The sequence below is a fragment of the Pongo pygmaeus genome, chromosome X (genome assembly GCF_028885625.2).
Source record: "Pongo pygmaeus isolate AG05252 chromosome X, NHGRI_mPonPyg2-v2.0_pri, whole genome shotgun sequence".
NCBI lineage: Eukaryota > Metazoa > Chordata > Mammalia > Primates > Hominidae > Pongo > Pongo pygmaeus.
The window spans coordinates 96,506,200-96,527,092 of NC_072396.2; the positions used below are offsets into that span (position 1 = coordinate 96,506,200).

General features: G+C 33.9%; 1 protein-coding gene across 2 annotated transcripts in view; it reads left to right on the forward strand.

The window, feature by feature from the left end:
• Positions 1-18,773, forward strand: part of PCDH11X (protocadherin 11 X-linked) — an 837,092-nt gene extending 818,319 nt beyond the window's left edge. For both annotated transcript variants that reach the window (XM_063660848.1, XM_063660849.1), the window contains one exon: positions 13,809-18,773. In XM_063660848.1, coding sequence (XP_063516918.1) covers positions 13,809-14,485 — 677 coding nt within the window. In that variant the 3' untranslated portion in view covers positions 14,486-18,773. The remainder of the gene's footprint in view (positions 1-13,808) is intronic.
• Positions 18,774-20,893: the final 2,120 nt, after the last annotated feature.

Below are 20,893 nucleotides of genomic sequence, written 5' to 3' on the forward strand. Positions count from 1 at the left end.
TATACATACCCGCACATGTATAGTGAAAAATATCATAAAAAGCATTAAAATATTACACTAGAATGTATTCACCTAATGCAAAAGAAAGCTGCAAGGAGAAACGGGGAAATCATGAAACACATAGAAAATAAAAAGAAAAATGGCGGATATCAGTTCATGATATTAATAACAAAGTAAATGGATTAAACAACATAAAATAAGGCGAACAGTGTCAGAATACAAAATAAGATGTGAATATATGCCTACAGTATGCACAACCCAGACTCAATGCATTGAATGTAAAATTACGGAAAATCATTATACTATGTAAGCAAGAATCATGAGAAAGCTGAAGTGACTACACTAATATCCGGCAATAAAAGACTTTAAAATATGTTACCAGAAATAAAGAGGAAGATTTTATCATGAAAAAATGGTCAAACTATCAGAAAGACATAATAACTACAAACATATATGCACCTAACTCCAGTGCCACCAAATTCATGGAGCAAATTTGACAGAATTGAAGAGAGAAATAGACACTTCAATAATAGTTAGATATTTCTATATTTCTTTTTCAATAATAGAACAACTAGGCAGTAGATCAATAAAAAGAAGACTCAAACAGCACTCTAGCCCAACTAGACCTAGCAGACATGTATCCAACTACAAGAGCAGAATACATATACTATGACACTGCACAGGCATGATTTTCCAGGATAGACTATATGGTAGGCTATAAAAGAAGCCTCAATAATTTGAAAAGATTGAACTCATCCAGAATATGTCTTTTGATCAAAACCAAAGAAAATTAGAAATGAATAACAAAAGAAATTTGGAAAATTAACAAATATTTAGAAATTAAACAAGATCTTCCTAAGTAATAAATTGGTTAAAGAAGAAACAACAAGATAAATTACAAAACATTTAATGGTGAAATACTCAATGCTTTTCCCATAAGATCAGAAACAAGACATAGGATGTCCATACTTACCACTTCTATTAAACATTAAACATTGTACTGGAGGTTTTACCACAAATAACTAGGCAAAAAAATAAATAAATAAATAAAAGATACTAAAACATCCAGATTGCAAAGAAAGAAGTAGAATTATCTCTATTTGAAGATGATATGAGTTTCTTATACAGAAAAACTTAAGAAATCTATTAAAAACTTGTTAAAACTAATATTTCAGCAGTGCTTCAAGGTATAAGAGCAATATATTAAAAATTGAGTGTATTTCTATATTCTAGCGTTAAACATTTCTTAAAAAATTAAGAGAATCTCATTCACAGTATAATAAAATGAAATAAAATGCTTAGAAATAAATTTAACAAAAGTCCTTCTTATCCTCTAAAAATTCTAAACTATTGGTGAAAGAAATTAACAATCTAAATAAGTAAAAAGACATCCCATGTCCTTAATTTGTAAGGCAATATTATAAGATGCAATCCTTCACAAAGTGATCTTCAGATTCGACACAATTCAACTTGAATTTTGCAGAAATAAGACGCTAATCCGGAGCTGGGCGTGGGGGCTCACGCCTGTAATCCCAGCACTTTGGGAGGCCGAGGCGGGCGGATCACCTGAGGTTGGGAGTTTGAGACCACCCTGACCAACATGGAGAAACCCCGTCTCTACTAAAAATACAAAATTAGCCGGGTGTAGTGGCACATGCCTGTAATGCCAGCTGCTCGGGAGGCTGAGGCAGGAGAATTGCTTGAACCCAGGAGGCAGAGGTTGCAGTGAGCTGGAGATCGTGCCATTGCACTCCAGCCTGGGCAACAAGAGGGAAATTCCGTCTCCAAAAAAAAAAAAAAAAAAAAAAAAAAGACGCTAATCCTAAAACCATGGGAATTTAAGAGAACTAGATTAGCCAAAATAATTGTGAAAAATAAGAACAAAGTTGGATAACTAAGCCTTTTCCATTTTAAAACTTTCCGCAAACCAATAGCAATCAATGGACAATTGATTTTCAGCCAATTAAAGTCAATAAATAATAAATAGTCTTTCCACAAGTGGCATTGGGATTGCTGGATATCCACATGCAAAAGGATAATTTTTAGATACCTTCCTTACAAAATGCATAGAAATAACCACTCCAAATGGATCATTGACCTTAATATGAGAACAGAAACTATAAAACTATTAGAAATCACAGGAGCAAACCTTTATGACTTTGCATTAAGCAAAGTTTTCTTAGATCTGACACTAAAAGTACAAGCAACAACAAAAAAATACATTATACCTCATCAACTTCAAAACTTTTGTACGTCAAAGGATATCATCAAGAAAGTGAAAAGACAAATCACAGAATGTGAGAAAATATTTGTAAATTGTATATGAGTCTTATATTTAGACCATAAAAAGATCTTGTAAAATCCAACAATAGTAATGCAAAAGATATAATTTTTAAATGGGTAAAAAATACAAATAGACATATTTTTCCAAAGAATATAAACAAATTACTAGTAAGTTAATCAAAAAATATTTAACTTCATTAGCAGTTAGGGATATGCAAATCTGAATCACAATGAGATAGCACTTCTTACTCCTAAGATTGCTGTAATAAAAAAGACAAATAATAACGAATGTTGGTAATTGCGTAAAGAAATGGGAACATTCATGCATTTCTGATGTTTATGTAAAATAGTGCACCCAATTTGGAAAACAATTTGGCAGTTCCTCAAACGGTAAACAGAGTTGGCGTAAGACCCAGCACACAAACTTTTACATAAATGTTAATAAAAGCATTGTTCATGATAGCCAAAAGATAAAAACAACCCAAATGTCCATGATCTGATGAATGGATAAATAAAAAGTAGCATATCCTTAGATAATCTTAGGTAATAAGAACTGAAGTACTGATACATACTACAACGTGAATGAAATTCGAAAGCATTATGCTAAATACAACAGATCACTTACCAAACTGTCCGAATAAAGGATTGCATTTCTATTATATGTACAGTATAGGCAAATCTACTGAGACAGAAAGTAGATTAGAGATTGCTTAGGCTCTGGAATTTGACGGGAAATGGGCAGTGGCTGCTAATAGTTTCTTTCTGAAGTGATAAAGATGTCCCAGAATTGAGATGGTTGCACAATGCTGTGAATATACTAAAAACCACTGAATTTCTCATGTTAAATGGGTGAATTTTAAGGTATAAACTGTATCTCACGAAAATTGTTAAAAAGGAATAATTATAAATTATATCATTTTCCAGTGAAAATGACTTTGCATCAATTTCCTCATCACAAATAGGCTAGAAGCTCGATGTTGAAACTATGATGTATTATTTTTTGTGAAATTTCAGGCTACCAGATAAATTGCTTTTCTGATGACCAGGAAATTAAATTTTGTTTGAAAGTAAAGTTATATGTGTGTTCACATATTTTCATGCCTGCAATTATGGTTTAATATTATCTGAAATATATAAAACTCTATATTCCCAACTATTTCTCAAATATAATTGTGCAAAAAATATAGAACATTTTAAACGTTAATCTCCTAGGGACACGCTTATTTTAAGTGAGCTCTAAATAAAGAAAGATAAATGGTTATCTAATGGGGAGCTATTAGTCTTACTATAACTTATTTTACATCCTATTCTTTGGTACTAAGCATGATAGGGTAATGACAGTCACTGGACTCTATAACAAATTGAATCTCTATTTTTAGTTTTTAAAATTATGCACAAAAACTTGAATTGCCATTATCACTCAGCAAGCACACATGTTCAGAGAGAAGAAAAAGAGAATTTTTTTTTTCTTTTCTGGAGACCTAAGTGTGAAAACAAATTATACTAATCATTTATAAAATTATTTGAAATTAACTAGTAGTTGCAACCCAAAGTTAAGAAAATAGTGAAGATTATATGGACAGTTTCTTTCTCCAAAAATAACCAAATTCTTCTTTCCTGTTCTGCTCTTCTCTTAATACCATGCACCTAAACAAAAATCATTATGTCATTTTTCTAGCTTTGTGAAGGTAGAAAATGTATGAGGCTAAATGTCTTAGAAAACCTTTGTATTATAGTTTGTCCTATAGTTTCTGTAAATAAATGATATTCTTATGTTTTTAAATATTTCCACACGTTATTTTCAAAATTATGTTTTGAATTTGATAACTTTGTATTAAAAATATTTCAAGCAGTGAGTCCACAAAGAAGCATGTATTATTTGGATCCAATACTATTTAATTTGATTAGAATATTTTTCTGGATAAAATAATTCTGAATTGAATAAAGGAGGCAAAAGATATTTTATAAAAAGTATAATTTCTCAACAGTTGACAACACTCATTGCTGTTTTTTATATTTACATACAATAAAATTCACTCATGTTCTATAGTTCTACCAGTTTTGACAAATGCATACAATCATGTATCCATCACCATTTTCATATAGAGAACACTTTCATTACTCTCAAAATTTCTTTGTGCTGCTCTGCTAGTCAACATTACCTGAATTCCCAGCTCCTGGCAATCACCGATACGTTTTTCACCCCTATAAGCTTGCCATTTCCAGAATGTTATATAATAGGAACCATACACGATGTAGACTGTTGATTATGGCTTCTTTCATTTAACAAAATTCATTTGAGATTCATCCAAGTTGCTCTAAGAATCAATATGCTGCTTTTTATCGCTGAGTAGTATTTCAGTGTATGGCTATGACACAGTTCATTCTTTTACCAGCTGAAAGACAGTAAGGGTCATTTCTACCTTTTGGTGATTATTAATAATGCTGTTTAACTTGCACATATAAATTTCTATGATAACATACGTTTTCAAATATTTTGCATAAATGTGCAGGACTGGAATTGCTGGGTTTTTTTCTGTTTTTGTTTTTCAAGTGTATGTTTAGCTTTATAGGAAGTCGACAAACTGTTATCTAAATTCCCTGTGCCATTCTGTGTTAGCAGCAGCAGCAATCGAAGATTCTAGATGTTTGGAATACTTACCAGCACTTGGTATTTTAGTTTTTTCTTTTAATCACTCAAATAGAATGGTATCTCTTTGCATTTTAAATTTGCATTTCTTTAATGTCTGACTGTGCTGAGCCTCTAATTATATGCTTATCTGACATATTCATATTTTCCTTGATAGTCTATACAGATCTTTTGCCAGTTTTTTAATTGAGTTCTTCATTTTCTTATTGTTATTTTTTAGTTTTTTAAATTTCAACTATTATTTTTGATTCAGAGGGTACATGTGCAGATTTGTTACCTGGGTATATTGCGTGATGCTGAGGTTTGGGGTATGAATAATCTCATCATATTCATAGTTGTTCAACCCTTTCTCCCCTCTCTCCCTTCTAACAGTCTTCAGTGTCTATTGTTGCCGTCTTTATTTCCATGAGTACCCAATGTTTAGCTTCCACTTATAAGGGAGAACACGTGATATTTGGCTTTCTGTTCCTGTGTTAATTTGCTTAGGATAATGGCCTCCAGCTGCGCCCATGTTGCTGCAAATAACATAGTTTGTTTTTTTAAAGACTGCGTATATCCTATGGTATATGTGTGCTATATATAAGAAATCCAATCCACCATTGATGGTCACCTAGGTTGACTCCATGTCTTTGCTATTGTGAACAGTGCTGTGTCAACATGCAAGTGCATGTGTCTTTTTCATAGAACAATTTGTTTTCTTTTGGAGATAATACCCAGTAATGAGAGTTTCTGGGTTAAATGGTAATTCTGTTTTGTGTTCTTTGAGAAATCTTCAAAATGCTCTCCACAAAGGCTGAATTAATTTACATTCCCACCAACAGTGTATAAAAATTCTCTTTTCTCCACAACTTTGTCAGCATCTGTTGTTTTTTGGCTTTTTAATAATAGCTATTCTGATTGGTGTGAGATAGATTGTCATTGTGGTTTTGATTTGCATTTATCTGGTGAAGAATGATGAGGAATTTTTTTTATGTGTTTGTTGGCCTCTTGTATGTCTTGTTTTGAGAAGTGTCTGTTTATATTTTTTGCCCACTTTTGAATGGAGGCTTTTGTTTTTTGCTTGTTGTTTGTTTACGTTCTCTGCAGTCTAGATAGTAGACCTTTGCTGAATGTATACTTTGGGAATATTTTCTCCAATTCTGTAGGTTGTCTGTTTGCCTGGTTGATAGCTTATTTTGCTTTGCAGAAGCTCTTTAGTTTAATTAGGTCCCATTTGTCAATTTTTGTTTTTGTTGCAATTGCTTTTAAGGATTTAGTCATAAATTCTTTGCCAAGGCTAATGTCCAGAATGGTGTTTCATATGGTTCCTTCTAGAATTCTTACAGTTATTGGTCTTACATTTAAATCTTTAATTCATCTTAGGTTAATTTTTGTATATGGTGATAGGTAGGGGTCCAGTTTCATTCTTCTACATGTGGCTAGTCAACTGTCCCAGCACAATTTATTGAATAGAAAGTCCTTTCCCCACTGCTTAATTTTGTCAACTTTGCCAAATATTAGATGGCTGTAGGTGTGCAACTTTATTTCTGGGTTCTCTATTTCTGTTCCATTGGTCTATGTGTTTGCTTTTGCATCAGTCCCATGCTCTTTTCGTTACTGTAACCTTATAGTACAGTTTGAAATCAGATAATGTGATGCCTCCAGCTTTGTTCTTTTTGCTTAGGATTACTTTGGCTATTTGGTTTATTTTGTGGTTCCATATAAATTTTAGAACAGTTTTTTTTTTCAAATTCTGGAAAAATGACTTTGGTAGTTTGATAGGAAGAGTGTTGAATCTGTATTTTGCTTTGGATAGTATGGCCATTTTTATATTTATTCTTCTAATCCGTGAGCATAGGATACTTTTTCATTTGTTTGTGTCATCTATGATTTCTTTTAGCAGTGTTTTGTAGTTCTTCTTGTACAAACCTCTTGCTGCCTTGGTTAGACGTATTCCTAGCTTTTTTTTTTTTTTTTTTTTTGGCTATTGCAAATAAAATTCTATTCTTGATCCAGCATTCAGCTTTAATATATAGAAATTCTACTGATTTTTGCACATAGATTTTGTATGCTGAAATTTTGCTAAATCTTTTGTGTTCCAGGTGCCTTTCAATGTTCTTTAGGCTTTTCTACATATTGAATCCTACTGGCCATGAATAGACATAGGTTATCATCTTCTTTTCCTAATTAGATACTTTTAATTCTTTATCTTTCCTGATTTCTCTGTCTAGCACTTCCAGTACTGTGTTGAATAGGAGTGCTGAAGATGGGCATCCTTGTCTTATTCTAGTTTTCAAAAGAATGCTTCTAGTTTTTGCCTGTTTAGTATGATGTTGGCTGTGGGTTTGTCATAGATGACTCATTACTTTAAGGTGTGTTCTTTCAGTGACTAATATATGAAAGTTTTTATCAAGAAGAGATGCTGGATTTTATCAAAAGCCATTTCTGTGTCTATTGAGATGATCACGTTTTTTTAAATTTACTTCGGTTTATGCAGTGAATCACATTTATTGATTTGCATATGCTGCACCAACCTTGCATCCCAAGAATGAAACCTACTTGATCACAGTCTTCACAGTCAATTATTTTTTGAAGTGCTGTTGGATTCAGTTTCCTAGTATTTTTTTTGACAATTTTTGTGTCTTTGTTAATCAGAGATATTGGCCTATAATTTTCATTTTTTGTTGTGTCTTTGCCAGGTTTTGGTATCAGGATGATGCTGGCCTCATAGAAGGAGTTAGAGAGGAGTTCCTACTACTAGAATTTTTTTTTAATAGTTTCAGTAGCATTGGTAACATCTCTTTTTTATATGTCTGGTACAATTTGGCTCTGAATCCATCTGGTCTGGGTTTTGTTTTTGGTTTGTTTGTTTGTTTGGTAGTTTTTAAAATTACTGATACAATCTCAAAACTCAGCATTGATCTGTTCACGGTTTCAATCTCTTTCTGATTCAATCTTGGGCGATTGTGTGCTTCCAGCAATTTCTCAATTTCCTCTAAATTTTCTATTTTGTGTGCACAGAGGTGTTTATATTTTCTGAGGATCTTTTGAATTCCTGTGGGATCAGTTGCAATGCCACCTTTGTCTATTGTGACTGTGCTTATTTGGATCATCTCCTGTTAATCTAGCTAGTAGCCTGTCAATCTTATTTATTTTTTCAATAGTTTGTATGATTTCATTTTTTTTAATTTATTGAGACTATGCTTTATATATTCTGTATATACATGTATATTTGGGTAGAGTATTCTGTGCATGTTTATTAGGTCCAACTGGTTAAGTGTCAAATTCGAGTCCAGAATTTCTTTGTTAGTTTTCTGTCTTGATAATCTGTCTAATGCTGTCAGTGGGATGTTGATATCCCCCCGTATTATTGTATGGCTTTCTAAGTCTTTTTGTAGACCAAGAAAAACTTGTTTTATACGAAGAAAACAGTCCAATACTGGGTGCATATATATGTGTATAGTTAAGTCTTCTTGTTGAATTGAACACTTAACCATTATGTAATACCCTTTTTTTGTTGTTGTTATTGCTTTAAACTCTGTTTTTTCTGATACAAGAATAGCAACCCCTCTTCTTGTGTTCTGTTTCCACTGTAGATCTTTCTCTAGATATTTACATTGAGTCTATGGATGTTTATGCATGTATGTTGGGTCTGTTGAAGACAGCAGCCTGATAGGGTTTTTTTATGCATCTTGTTACTCCATATCTTTTAAATTGGACCTTCAGTCCATTTAAATTCAAGGTTAATATTGATATCTGAGGTTTTAATCCTATCATGAAGTTGTTAGCTGTTTGCTTTGTGTTTCCTATTTTGTGGTTGCTTTATAGGGTCTTTGGGCTATGTATTTAAGTTTGTTTTCCTGGTAGCTGCTATGATTTCTATGTTTAGAACTTCCTCAATAATCTCTTGTAAGGCTGGCCTACTGGTAACAAAGTTTTTCAGGGCTTGCTTGTCTGTAAAATCGTTTGTTTCTCCTTTGCCTATGAAACATAGTTTGGTGGGATATAAAATTCCTGGTTGGAATTTCTTGTTTTTAGGAATATTAAAAATTGGCCTCCAATTTCTGTTAGCTTGTAAGGTTTCTGCTGAGAAGTTCACTGTTAGCCTGATGGGGTTCATTTGTATGTGATCTGACGTTTTTCTCTAGTTGCCTTTAAGTTTTTTTTGTTTTTTTTTTTGGGGGGGGGGTGTGTGTGTGTGTATGTGTGTGTGTGTGTGTGTTAACCTTGGACAGTCTTGTGACCATATGCTTTGGTGATACTCATTTTGTATGATATCTCTCAGATGTTCTCTGGATTTTTTGAATCTGGATATCTGTCTCTCTAGCAAGATCAGAGAACATTTATTGAATTATTACCTCAAATATTGTTTTCCAAGTTACCTACATTGTCCACTTCTTCCTCAGGGATGCCAGTAATTTGTAGGTTTCTTCACTTTACATCATCTAATATTGCTCAAAAACATTGCTTATTTCTTAAAATTCTTCTCTTCTTTATTTTTATCTGGCTATGTTATTTCAAAATACTGGTCTTTAAGCTCTGAAATTATTTCTTCTGCTTGGTACAGTCTATTGATAAAGATTTCAATTATATTTTTAAAATTCCTTAAGTTAGATTTTTCAAATCCAGAAGTTCTGATTGCTTTCTTTCAAGATGTTTATCTCTTTCTTTATTTCCTGGATTGCTTTAGAAGTTCTTTGTATTCATTTTCAGCTTGTCTTGGATCTCACTGAGCTTCTTTGAAATCCATGCTTTGAATTCTTTATGTGATTTCTGCATTTACATTTTGGTTAAGGACCATTGGTGGAGGGATACTGCAATTCTACGGTGATGTCACTGCATTCATATTTTTCATAGTGCTAGAATTCTTGCACTGGTTTCTTCTCATCTGAGAATGTTGGCACTTCTAGTTTTTGTAACTTTGTGTTAGTAGGATATTTTCTTTTTTTTTAATTTCAGTATAACATTATTATTTTTTTTCTTTCCCTTTCCCTTTCCTCTCCTCCCTACAGGGTGTGACTGTAGTGAATGCTGGGTATGGTCTCTTGTCTTTGCTTCTGTAACCCTATGTAGTTTCGTTGACAGGTTTTATATTGGTGTGTGTAGTTCAACCTACAAGCCAGTAGATGGTACTTATGGGTGAAAGCTGGCTGTACCTGATGTGGCTAGGTATATACATGATCTTTGTTTACTGGGAGAAGCTCTCTCTCATCTTAGGCAATGGGCTGATCTGTGGAGTGCACAGTTGTCTGAGCTCCTTGCTCTGTCCTATGTTAGGGCAGGCCCCAGATTGGCATGGCCTGTCTAAATGTCCCCTGATGTCAGGCACAAACACTAGCACTTAGCAAGGATCCAGTGGACAGCCACTAAACACCCAAAGGTGTGCCTAGGCATGGAGCTGGGAAACCTCCTCAGCCCCAAGTTCTCTGGACAGGGATTAGGGGAGGCCTAAATTCCTAATCCAGGAGAGCGAGTGCTCCAGATGCCTGGAGATATGCCTGGGTGTGGAGCAGAGAGAGATGCCTGTTTGTGAAGCAGAGAGAGCCACCCTTCACCAAGATCTCTGCATAGTAGGGGTGGGGCAGCTCCAGGTTGCTGAACCAGGTGAGTGGGTGATCTGAATGTCTGAAGATCTGCCTGGGCATAAAATGTAGAGGGCTTGACTGCACCATGATCCGTGGCCAACAAGGGCGGGGTTGCTCAGGCTACTAGTCCATGTAAGCAAGTACTCCAAATTCCTGGAGCTCTGTCTGCATGTGTTGTGATGAAAGCCCCACTGCACCACCATCTATGCACAGAAATAGGGGCAGGTAAAGCTGTTGATCCAGGTGAGAAAGTGCTTCAAACCCCTGGAGATCTGTTTGGGTATTGAGTGCAAAGTGCCTGCTATACCACAATTTATGTCCATGAAAAGTGGGGCAACTCAGATTGCTGATTCAAGCAAGTGGGTGCTCCAGATGCTTGGATTTCTGCATGGAGGTGGAACGGAGAGGGCCCTGCTATACCACAATCTCAAGGGGAGCATGCTGGGGCACCCATTAATGGCATATGCAAGTCAGTTTCAGGTTGCCAGCTGGCCTTGAACGAAAGTCTCATCATCTAGGAGAAAACACAGCTATGGCAGCTCTTCTCCTGCCCCAGGGCTTCAACAGGGGAGTGTACAATTCTGGTGCCTAATGCTGTGGTGCTTTCTACAGTTCTGGCTATGGAAGCCCCTACCCTGCTCCAGAGCAGGTGTTCCAACCTCTGGCCCGAGATTAAAATATCTGCACGGCCATACTGCTAGGTCTCAAAGGAATGGCTGATTTTGTATGTGCCTGAATTAAAAATGGCATCCTGCTGTCAGTCCTTGGCCTGGGCAAATGTCTGTAGTTTTTCCTGGTGTTTTTCCCTCACAGGTCTCTAAGCCTCTCCCCAGGTTAGCACCAGGACTTTAAAGAAACAAAATATTCTCCCTCCTCTTGGGTTGCTCAGATCCCCAGTAGAAAGGTGAGTCACAGAGGGAGGCTCTCTGTCTCTCTCACGTACTGGGGCTTCACTTACTTTTATCAACTGGAAGCCATCACACGGACTGTTTGCCCATGTCCTCCCCCCGGGGCCCCCTTCACAATACTGGTGGATTCTTTTTTTTCTTCTTGAATTAAAGCTCACAAAGTTGATCTTCATGCACTATCTTGCTATTTCCAAGTCACTGAGGCATGATAAAAGGATTTAATCAGTCATCTTGGAAAAAAATCTATTGTTAGTTTACATCCTTTTTTAAATATATAACTCCCTTGTCAGAAATGTGATTTGCAAATATTTTTACCCAGTCTGTAGCTTGCCTTTTCATTCATTCACATTGCCTTTTGCAAAGTAAATATTTTTAATTACAAATAAGCTCAACTTAGCATATTTTTAAAAATAAATTGTGCTTTTGATGTTATAGTTAAGAATGTTGCCTAACTCATAGTCACAAAGATTTTCTCCAATATTTTCTAATAGAAGTTGTATAGTTTTACATTTTACATTTAGACTTTTGATTGATTCCAGGTTAATTATTTTATAAGATTAAAGATGTGGGTCAAGTTTCAATTTTCTGCTTATAACCTATAATCATTCTATCGGCACTTGTTGAAAAGTCTATACTTTCGCCATTGAATTCAGACCTTTGTTGAAAATCACTTTAGAATTTTGTGGATCTATTTCTGGACTGATTATTCTATTTTTATTAATCATTTTGTATTTATTATTTTGCTAATATTACATTGTAATGATTAGGTACATGTTATAGTAAATCTTGAAATCAGATCATGTGAGTCCACAAATAGGTATTTTTTAATCAAAATTGGTTGGCTAATCTAATTCCTTTACCTTTCCCTATAAATTATAGCATCAGCTTGTTGATATCTACAAAAACAGAAGATCCATCTAAGATTTCCTTTTTATTTATACTATGTTGAGTTTACGGATCAATTGTGGGACCACTGACATCATAACAATATTGAGTATTCCAAGCTATGAACATGGTATATCTCTCCACTTATTTAGATTTTCTTTATTTTTTTCATCATTTTTTAAAAATTTTAAGCACACAGATACCAAACACATTTTGTTACATATAGACCTAAATGTGTCTGTGAATAGATACAGTATTGTTTATTTTCAATCTGTATGTCTTTCATTTCTTTTTCTTGCTTTATTTTGTTGGCTAGAACTTACAATATTATGTCAAATGGGAGTGGTGTCAACCTTACTGTTTCTGATTTTTGGGTAAACGTATTCAATATTTAACCTTTGAATATCATGTCAGCTGTTATCTTTTTGTAGGACCTGCATGTCAATTTGAAGATATTCCCCTGTTTCTAATTTGCTAAAATTGAATAGTTCTACTAATATAAATTTTGATCTAGTTGGTTGATTATATTGCTCAAGTCTTCTATGCGTTTACTGATTTTCTATTTTTTCCATCAAGTTCTAAGGAGTATTGTAGTCTCCAAGTATGACTGTGGATATGTCTATTTATCCTTTCATTTCTAGCTTATTTTGCTTACATTTTGAAGCTCTGTCGTAAGGTGCATACACACAGGATTGATATGTCTTCTTAGAGAATTGATCTTTTTATTGTCATATAATGTATTTCTTTATACTGGATAGCATTTCTTGCTCTCAAGTAAACTTTATATAGATATAGTAACACCATCTCTATTTTACTAAAATTTGTATAATATTTTTATTGATGCTTGATATCTATTGACATTTGAAGACTACACAGAAATTTCATAAAAAGAGTATTATAAACTATTATAGTTTACAGCTAAGTACTCGAATCTCTAGTTTATTATGTTGCTAACCTCTATTTTAAGATGATTCCAGAAAATAAAGAATACTGAAATCACTTATTTTTGAAATAATTATGACTATATTTTATTCTTGAAACTAAGGCATATCTTAGAGTTCAATAAACTATATTTCCAAATTTATGTAATTTATTATTAGCTAACTATTTTTTAGCTATAATTAGTTCATTATATATTCTTATAATTTGTTTTCCAATTAATTTTGCTTTTATATCCTCTCTCAGTGCTAGTGAGAAGTCATATTTCAGCTGACTTGCATGTATAGATGAATGATCATAGTTTCCTTGAGGGTCACAGATACAATAAAAAATACCTACATTTGAGATACTAGGCCAAAGGATCCCAATTATAATAATGAGACCTCATCCACCCACTCCAAGTCATTTATACTTCCCTAAGAATTATTGACAAATTAAAAATACCAACTATAAATAATGGAAGTATTTAATGCATTTGTATATAGGTTGTTACCTTTTTTGTCACAATGTTATTTAAGTAGCTAATAAAAATATGCCTTTGAAATATAAATTTTATTATTTTTTTCCTTACCCCAACAGCTGCAGAAATAACTGTTCAACCAACTGTGGAAGAGGCCTCTGACAACTGCACTCAAGAATGTCTCATCTATGGCCATTCTGATGCCTGCTGGATGCCGGCATCTCTGGATCATTCCAGCTCTTCACAAGCACAGGCCTCTGCTCTATGCCACAGCCCACCACTGTCACAGGCCTCTACTCAGCACCACAGCCCACCAGTGACACAGACCATTGCTCTCTGCCACAGCCCTCCAGTGACACAGACCATCGCATTGTGCCACAGCCCTCCACCGATACAGGTGTCTGCTCTCCACCACAGTCCTCCTCTAGTGCAGGCTACTGCACTTCGCCACAGCCCACCATCAGCACAGGCCTCAGCCCTCTGCTACAGCCCTCCTTTAGCACAGGCTGCTGCAATCAGCCACAGCTCTCCTCTGCCACAGGTTATTGCCCTCCATCGCAGTCAGGCCCAATCATCAGTCAGTTTGCAGCAAGGTTGGGTGCAAGGTGCTGAAGGACTATGCTCTGTTGATCAGGGAGTGCAAGGTAGTGCAACATCTCAGTTTTACACCATGTCTGAAAGACTTCATCCCAGTGATGATTCAATTAAAGTCATTCCTTTGACAACCTTCACTCCACGCCAACAGGCCAGACCCTCCAGAGGTGATTCCCCCATTATGGAAGAACATCCCTTGTAAAGCTAAAATAGTTATTTCAAATTTTCAGAAAAGATGTATATAGTCAAAATTTAAGATACAATTCCAATGAGTATTCTGATTATCAGATTTGTAAATAGCTATGTAAATAGAAACAGATACCAGAATAAATCTACAGCTAGACCCTTAGTCAAAAGTTAACGAAAAAATTGCAATTTGTTTAATTCAGAATGTGTATTTAAAAAGAAAAGGAATTTAACAATTTGCATCCCCTTGTACAGTAAGGCTTATCATGACAGAGCATACTATTTCTGATGTACAGTATTTTTTGTTGTTTTTATCATCATGTGCAATATTGCTGATTTGTTTCCACGCTGATTGTGTGGAACCAGTATGTAGCAAATGGAAAGCCTAAAAATATCTTATTTTCTAAGTTTACCTTTAGTTTAGCTAAACTTTTATTCAGATAATGTTAAAAGGTATACGTACTCTAGCCTTTTTTTGGGCTTTCTGTTTGATTTTTGTTTGTTGTTTTCAGTTTTTTTGTTGTTGTTAGTGAGTCTCCCTTCAAAATACACAGTAGGTAGTGTAAATACTGCTTGTTTGTGTCTCTCTCTGCTTTCATGTTTTCTACCTTATTCCAATACTATACTGTTGATAAAATTTGTATATACATTTTCAATAAAGAATATGTATAAACTGTACAGATCTAGCTCTACAACCTATTTCTCTACTCTTTAGTAGAGTTCGAGACACAGAAGTGCAATAACTGCCCAAATTAAGCAACTGTTTGCTAAAAAGGGCCTCTTTTTACTTTAATAGTTTAGTGTAAAGTACATCAGAAATAAAACCGTATCTGCCATTTTAAGCCTGTAGTCCATTATTACTTGGGTCTTTACTTCTGGGAATTTGTATGTAACAGCCTAGAAAATTAAAAGGAGGTGGATGCATCCAAAGCACGAGTCACTTAAAATATCGACGGTAAACTACTATTTTGTAGAGAAACTCAGGAAGATTTAAATGTTGATTTGACAGCTCAGTAGGCTGTTACCAAAGGGTGTTCAGTAAAAATAACAAATACATATAACTGTAGATAAAACCATATACAAAATCTATAAGACTAAGGGATTTTTGTTATTCTAGCTCAACTTACTGAAGAAAACCACTAATAACAACAAGACTATCAGGAAGGAACTTTTCAAGAAATGTAATTATAAATCTACATCAAACATAGAATTTTAAGGAAAAATGCAGAGGGAGAAATAAGGCACATGACTGCTTATTGCAGTCAGCAAGAACTACCCCAATAACACACACAGAACAAAAACCGTCAAAATCTCATATATGAAATAAAATATATTCTTCTAAGCAAAGAAACAATACTATTCATAGAAAACATTAGTTTTCTTCTGTTGTCTGTTATTTCCTTCTTTTATCCTCTTAACTGGCCATTATCTTCTATGTGCACATTTTATAAATGTACAGAAACATCACCAACTTAATTTTCTTCCATAGCAAAACTGAGAAAATACCTTGTTTCAGTATAACACTAAACCAAGAGACAATTGATGTTTAATGGGGGCGGTTGGGGTGGGGAGTCAATATCTCCTATTGATTAACTTAGACATAGATTTTGTAATGTATAACGATATTTAATTTATGGTTAAACTGTGTGTAAATTTTGTAACATAAACTGTGGTAACTGCATAATTACATTGGTGAGGATTTCCACTGAATATTGAGAAAGTTTCTTTTCATGTGCCCAGCAGGTTAAGTAGCGTTTTCAGAATACACATTATTCCCATACATTGTAAAGCTCCTTAAATCATATTTGATTGGACGTGCAGAATAACTTCTTAACTTTTAACTATCAGAGTTTGATTAATAAAATTAATTAATTTTTTTCTCCTTCGTGTTAATGTTCCAAGGGATTTGGAGCATACTGGTTTTCCAGGTGCATGTGAATCCCGAAGGACTGATAATATTTGAATGTTTATTAAATTATTATCATATAAATGTGTTGATATTGTTGCTATTGTTGTTGATGTTGAAAATTTTAAACTTGGGGAAGATTAAGAAAAGAACTAATAGTGACAAAAATCAGTGCTTCCAATAGATTTTAGAACATTCTTTGCCTCAAAAAACCTGCAAAGATGATGTGAGATTTTTTTCTTGTATTTTTATTATTTTCACATTTTCCCTCTGCAAACCTTTAGTTTTCTTATGATCTACACACACACACACACACAGGCGTGCACACACACACACACACATTTAAAGGATATAAAAAGAAGAGGCTGAAAGATTATTAAATAACTCATCAGGCATCTCAATGGTTACTATCTATGTTAATGAAAATCAAATAGGACTCAAAGTTGGATATTTGGGATTTTTCTTCTGACAGTATAATTTATTGAGTTACTAGGGAGGTTCTTAAATCCTCATATCTGGAAACTTGTGACGTTTTGACACCTTTCCTATAGATATAGGAATGAACCAATATGCTATTATTACCCTTTCTAACTCTGATTTTATAATCAGACTTAGATTGTGTTTAGAATATTAAATGACTGGGCACCCTCTTCTTGGTTTTTACCAGAGAGGCTTTGAATGGAAGCAGGCTGAGAGTAGCCAAAGAGGCAAGGGGTATTAGCCCAGTTATTCTCCCCTATGCCTTCTCTTTCTAAGCTTCCACTAGGTCTGGCCTTGGAAATCTGTAACTTCTAGGGCTTCAGATCTGATGATATCTTTTTCATCACCGCAAGTTATTTCTTTGACTGAATAGACAGTGGTATAGGTTGACACAGCACACAAGTGGCTATTGTGATGTATGATGTATGTAGTCCTACAACTGCAAAATGTCTTACTGAACCAACAGTCAAGAAATGGTTCTGTTTTAAAAAGGATTGCATTTGATTTGAAATTAAAACTTCAAACTGAATGACTTATATGAGAATAATACGTTCAATCAAAGTAGTTATTCTATTTTGTGTCCATATTCAATTAGATTGTGATTATTAATTTTCTAGCTATGGTATTACTATATCACACTTGTGAGTGTGTATTCAAATACTAAGTATCTTATATGCTACATGCATACACATTCTTTTCTTAAACTTTACCTGTGTTTTAACTAATATTGTGTCAGTGTATTAAAAATTAGCTTTTACATATGATATCTACAATGTAATAAATTTAGAGAGTAATTTTGTGTATTCTTATTTACTTAGCTTTTTACTTTTAATTATGTAAATTTGGTTAGAAAATAATAATAAATGGTTAGTGCTATTGTGTAATGGTAACAGTTACAAAGAGCCTCTGCCTTCCCAAACTAATATTTATCACACATGGTCATTAAATGGGAAAAAAATAGACTAAACAAATCACAAATTGTTCAGTTCTTAAAATGTAATTATGTCACACACACAAAACATCCTTTTCAATCCTGAGAAAATTAAGGGGGTTTTACTCACATGGATATTTCAACATTAGTTTTTTTTGTTTGTTTGTTTCTTTTTCATGGTATTACTGAAGGTGTGTATACTCCCTAATATACATTTATGAAAATCTACTTGTTTAGGCTTTTATTTATACTCTTCTGATTTATACTTTTTATTATAATTATTATTTCTTATCTTTCTTCTTTTATATTTTTTGGAAACCAAATTTATAGTTAGTTTAGGTAAACTTTTTTTCATGACCATTAGAAACTATTTTGAATGTTTCCAACTGGCTCAATTGGCCGGGAAAACATCGGAGCAAGAGAAGCTGAAATATATTTCTACAAGAACCTTTCTATATTATGTGCCAATTACCATACCAGATCAATTTTATGCAGAGGCCTTAAAATATTCTTTCACAGTAGCTTTCTTACACTAATCATCATGTGCTTTTAGTAAATATGATGTTTAAAAGCAGTGCAAGTCTACAACAGCAGAAACAGTAACAAAAAATGTGCTCAGAAAAATGTATGTGCACAAATTAAAAAAAATTAATGGCAATTGTTTTGTGATTGTAAGTGATACTTTTTAAAGAGTAAACTGTGTGAAATTTATACTATCCCTGCTTAAAATATTAAGAATTTTATGAAATATGTATTTATGTTTGTATTGTGGGAAGATTCCTCCTCCGTGATATCATACAGCATCTGAAAGTGAACAGTATCCCAAAGCAGTTCTAACCATGCTTTGGAAGGAAGAAGGTTGACTATTGTATGGCCAAGGATGGCAGTATGTAATCCAGAAGCAAACTTGTATTAATTGTTCTATTTCAGGTTCTGTATTGCATGTTTTCTTATTAATATATATTAATAAAAGTTATGAGAAATAAACATTCATTATTATTGTGTGTGATAATTCAAAACTCAAATGATTCACTTTATTTTAAATAGATTTTCAAATATATATAGAAAATATCCTTTTTCAGTGGTACATTTTGGAGTTAGCATATTTTTTTCACTCTGATAACTCCTTCAATATAATTTCTGACTTGAACATAATTTCAATCACTTTTCAAAATTGCTGAACACTATTGTAGTGTTTCTGAACATTTATTTTGCATCCTTCAAGACAAGATTTAAGTGACATTTATTTATTCCAGATTAGATCTATTGCTTCACTTAATGTAAAAGTTACCTAAGGATTTCTCTGTACAACCATAGGAGATCCAGGTGAAATAAGTTTCTGGAGATGGTTGATAATATTTGTGGAACAAAATAACTTTACTCCTGGCTTTGTTTTCACTTTGGCTAAATGGAGAGAATTCATTGAAACCTCTCAAACTACAAGGTATCACCAAATATGTAACTACATTTAGAATTTTATTAGCCCCAACTTTTGATTAAGAATTACATACCGCACAGTCCAGTGCTTTTTGTATTTTTTTTCTCACTGATATATTTATTATTGTGATATTAATTTATTCATTTTCACCAAGAGTTAGCTGGTGAAGAACGAAAAAAAGGAAAATTTAAATCAAGCAACATTTTAACCTCTGGCAAAAAGGATATTGGGGTTTTAGAAGAAGTACAATATATGTGTAGGTTAATTTGTGTTATTTCTCATCTTCACTCCAGCCATTTGGGAAAAAAAACAAACTCACAAGTTTTGTCTATCTGGGCTACTATAACAAATTATCTTAAACTGAGTAATTTATAAGAAACAAATTTATTGACCATAGTTCTGGAGGCTGGGGAATCCAAGAACAAGGCACCAGCAGATTCTGTGTCTGATGAGAGCCTGTTCCTCTTGAATGGCACCTTCTTTGTGTCCTACCATGACAAAAGGGGTTAAAGTCTTCCTCAGGCCTCTTTTATAAGGGCACTAATTCCATTCATGAGGCAAAGCTTTAATGACCTAATTACCTCCTAAAGACCTCAGCAATTAATACTATCACTGTGGTGGTTAGGTTTCAACATATAAATTTTGGGGAAGATACAGTCAGACCACAGCACTCACCTAAAGAACCAAAGAGTTTGTGGTTCTTTATTGCTTTGAGGCAATGCTTATAGGCATCTTCAAATACCTTACCTGACCATGACCATCATGTTATGACTAAAAATTTATAATTGCAACACTGTTAGTAAGGAAGGAAGTAGCCAAGGAAAGAATCAAGGGAAACAAATATTTCCGCAGTGAGCTAGTGAGACAAAAAAGGAAATAAGTGAGGCCTGAAAGAGAATGTTCATGCATCTGATGAGTATTTAATGAGTGACTATAACATAGCAAGCATTGTTATAGGTGATGAAAATACAATGTCTACAAGAAAAGCAGTGTCTCTGTTATGGAGCTTACCGTCTAATGATGTACTGGGGACAAAACACAACAAACAAGAACACACAGACACCTATAACAGAATGTCTGATGGTGATAAATGAATAAGGAAAATCAAACAAGGTAATATGATAGAGGCTATTTTATCTAAGATGTGTATCAGTTAAGATGACTTTAGCTCCACATAACAGAAAAACCCTAATTCACATGGCTTCAAAATGAGAAATTTCATTATTTTACTTTACATGATATCCTGAGGTAAGAAAGTTTCTAATATGGTACATCCCAGCTCTGAATTTGTTTCTCTGTATTTCCATTGCTTTCTCCTATTGTTGTTTTTTGTCTTTATCTTCAGGATGATAGTAAAATTATTGCTGCAGTTTCATCGTTGCATCTGGACACAGCAACATTCTTAGAAAGAGGAGGACATATCCCTCTTTAAGAATGAGAAAAATCTCAGGAGCCTTCCAGCTGACTATTTTATTGGCCAAAATGAAGTTGTATGCCCTAATTAAAACCAATCACTGCTAAACTGAGTGGAAGGCTATGAATAAATTAGACTATATGGAACAGATTTAGTGTAAGTACCATAAGCACTTTTGAAGGTATTTGTGAGAAGACATTTGAGAAGAGATATGAATCATGAAAAGAGGCAAATATGTGATGACTTGAGAGTGAG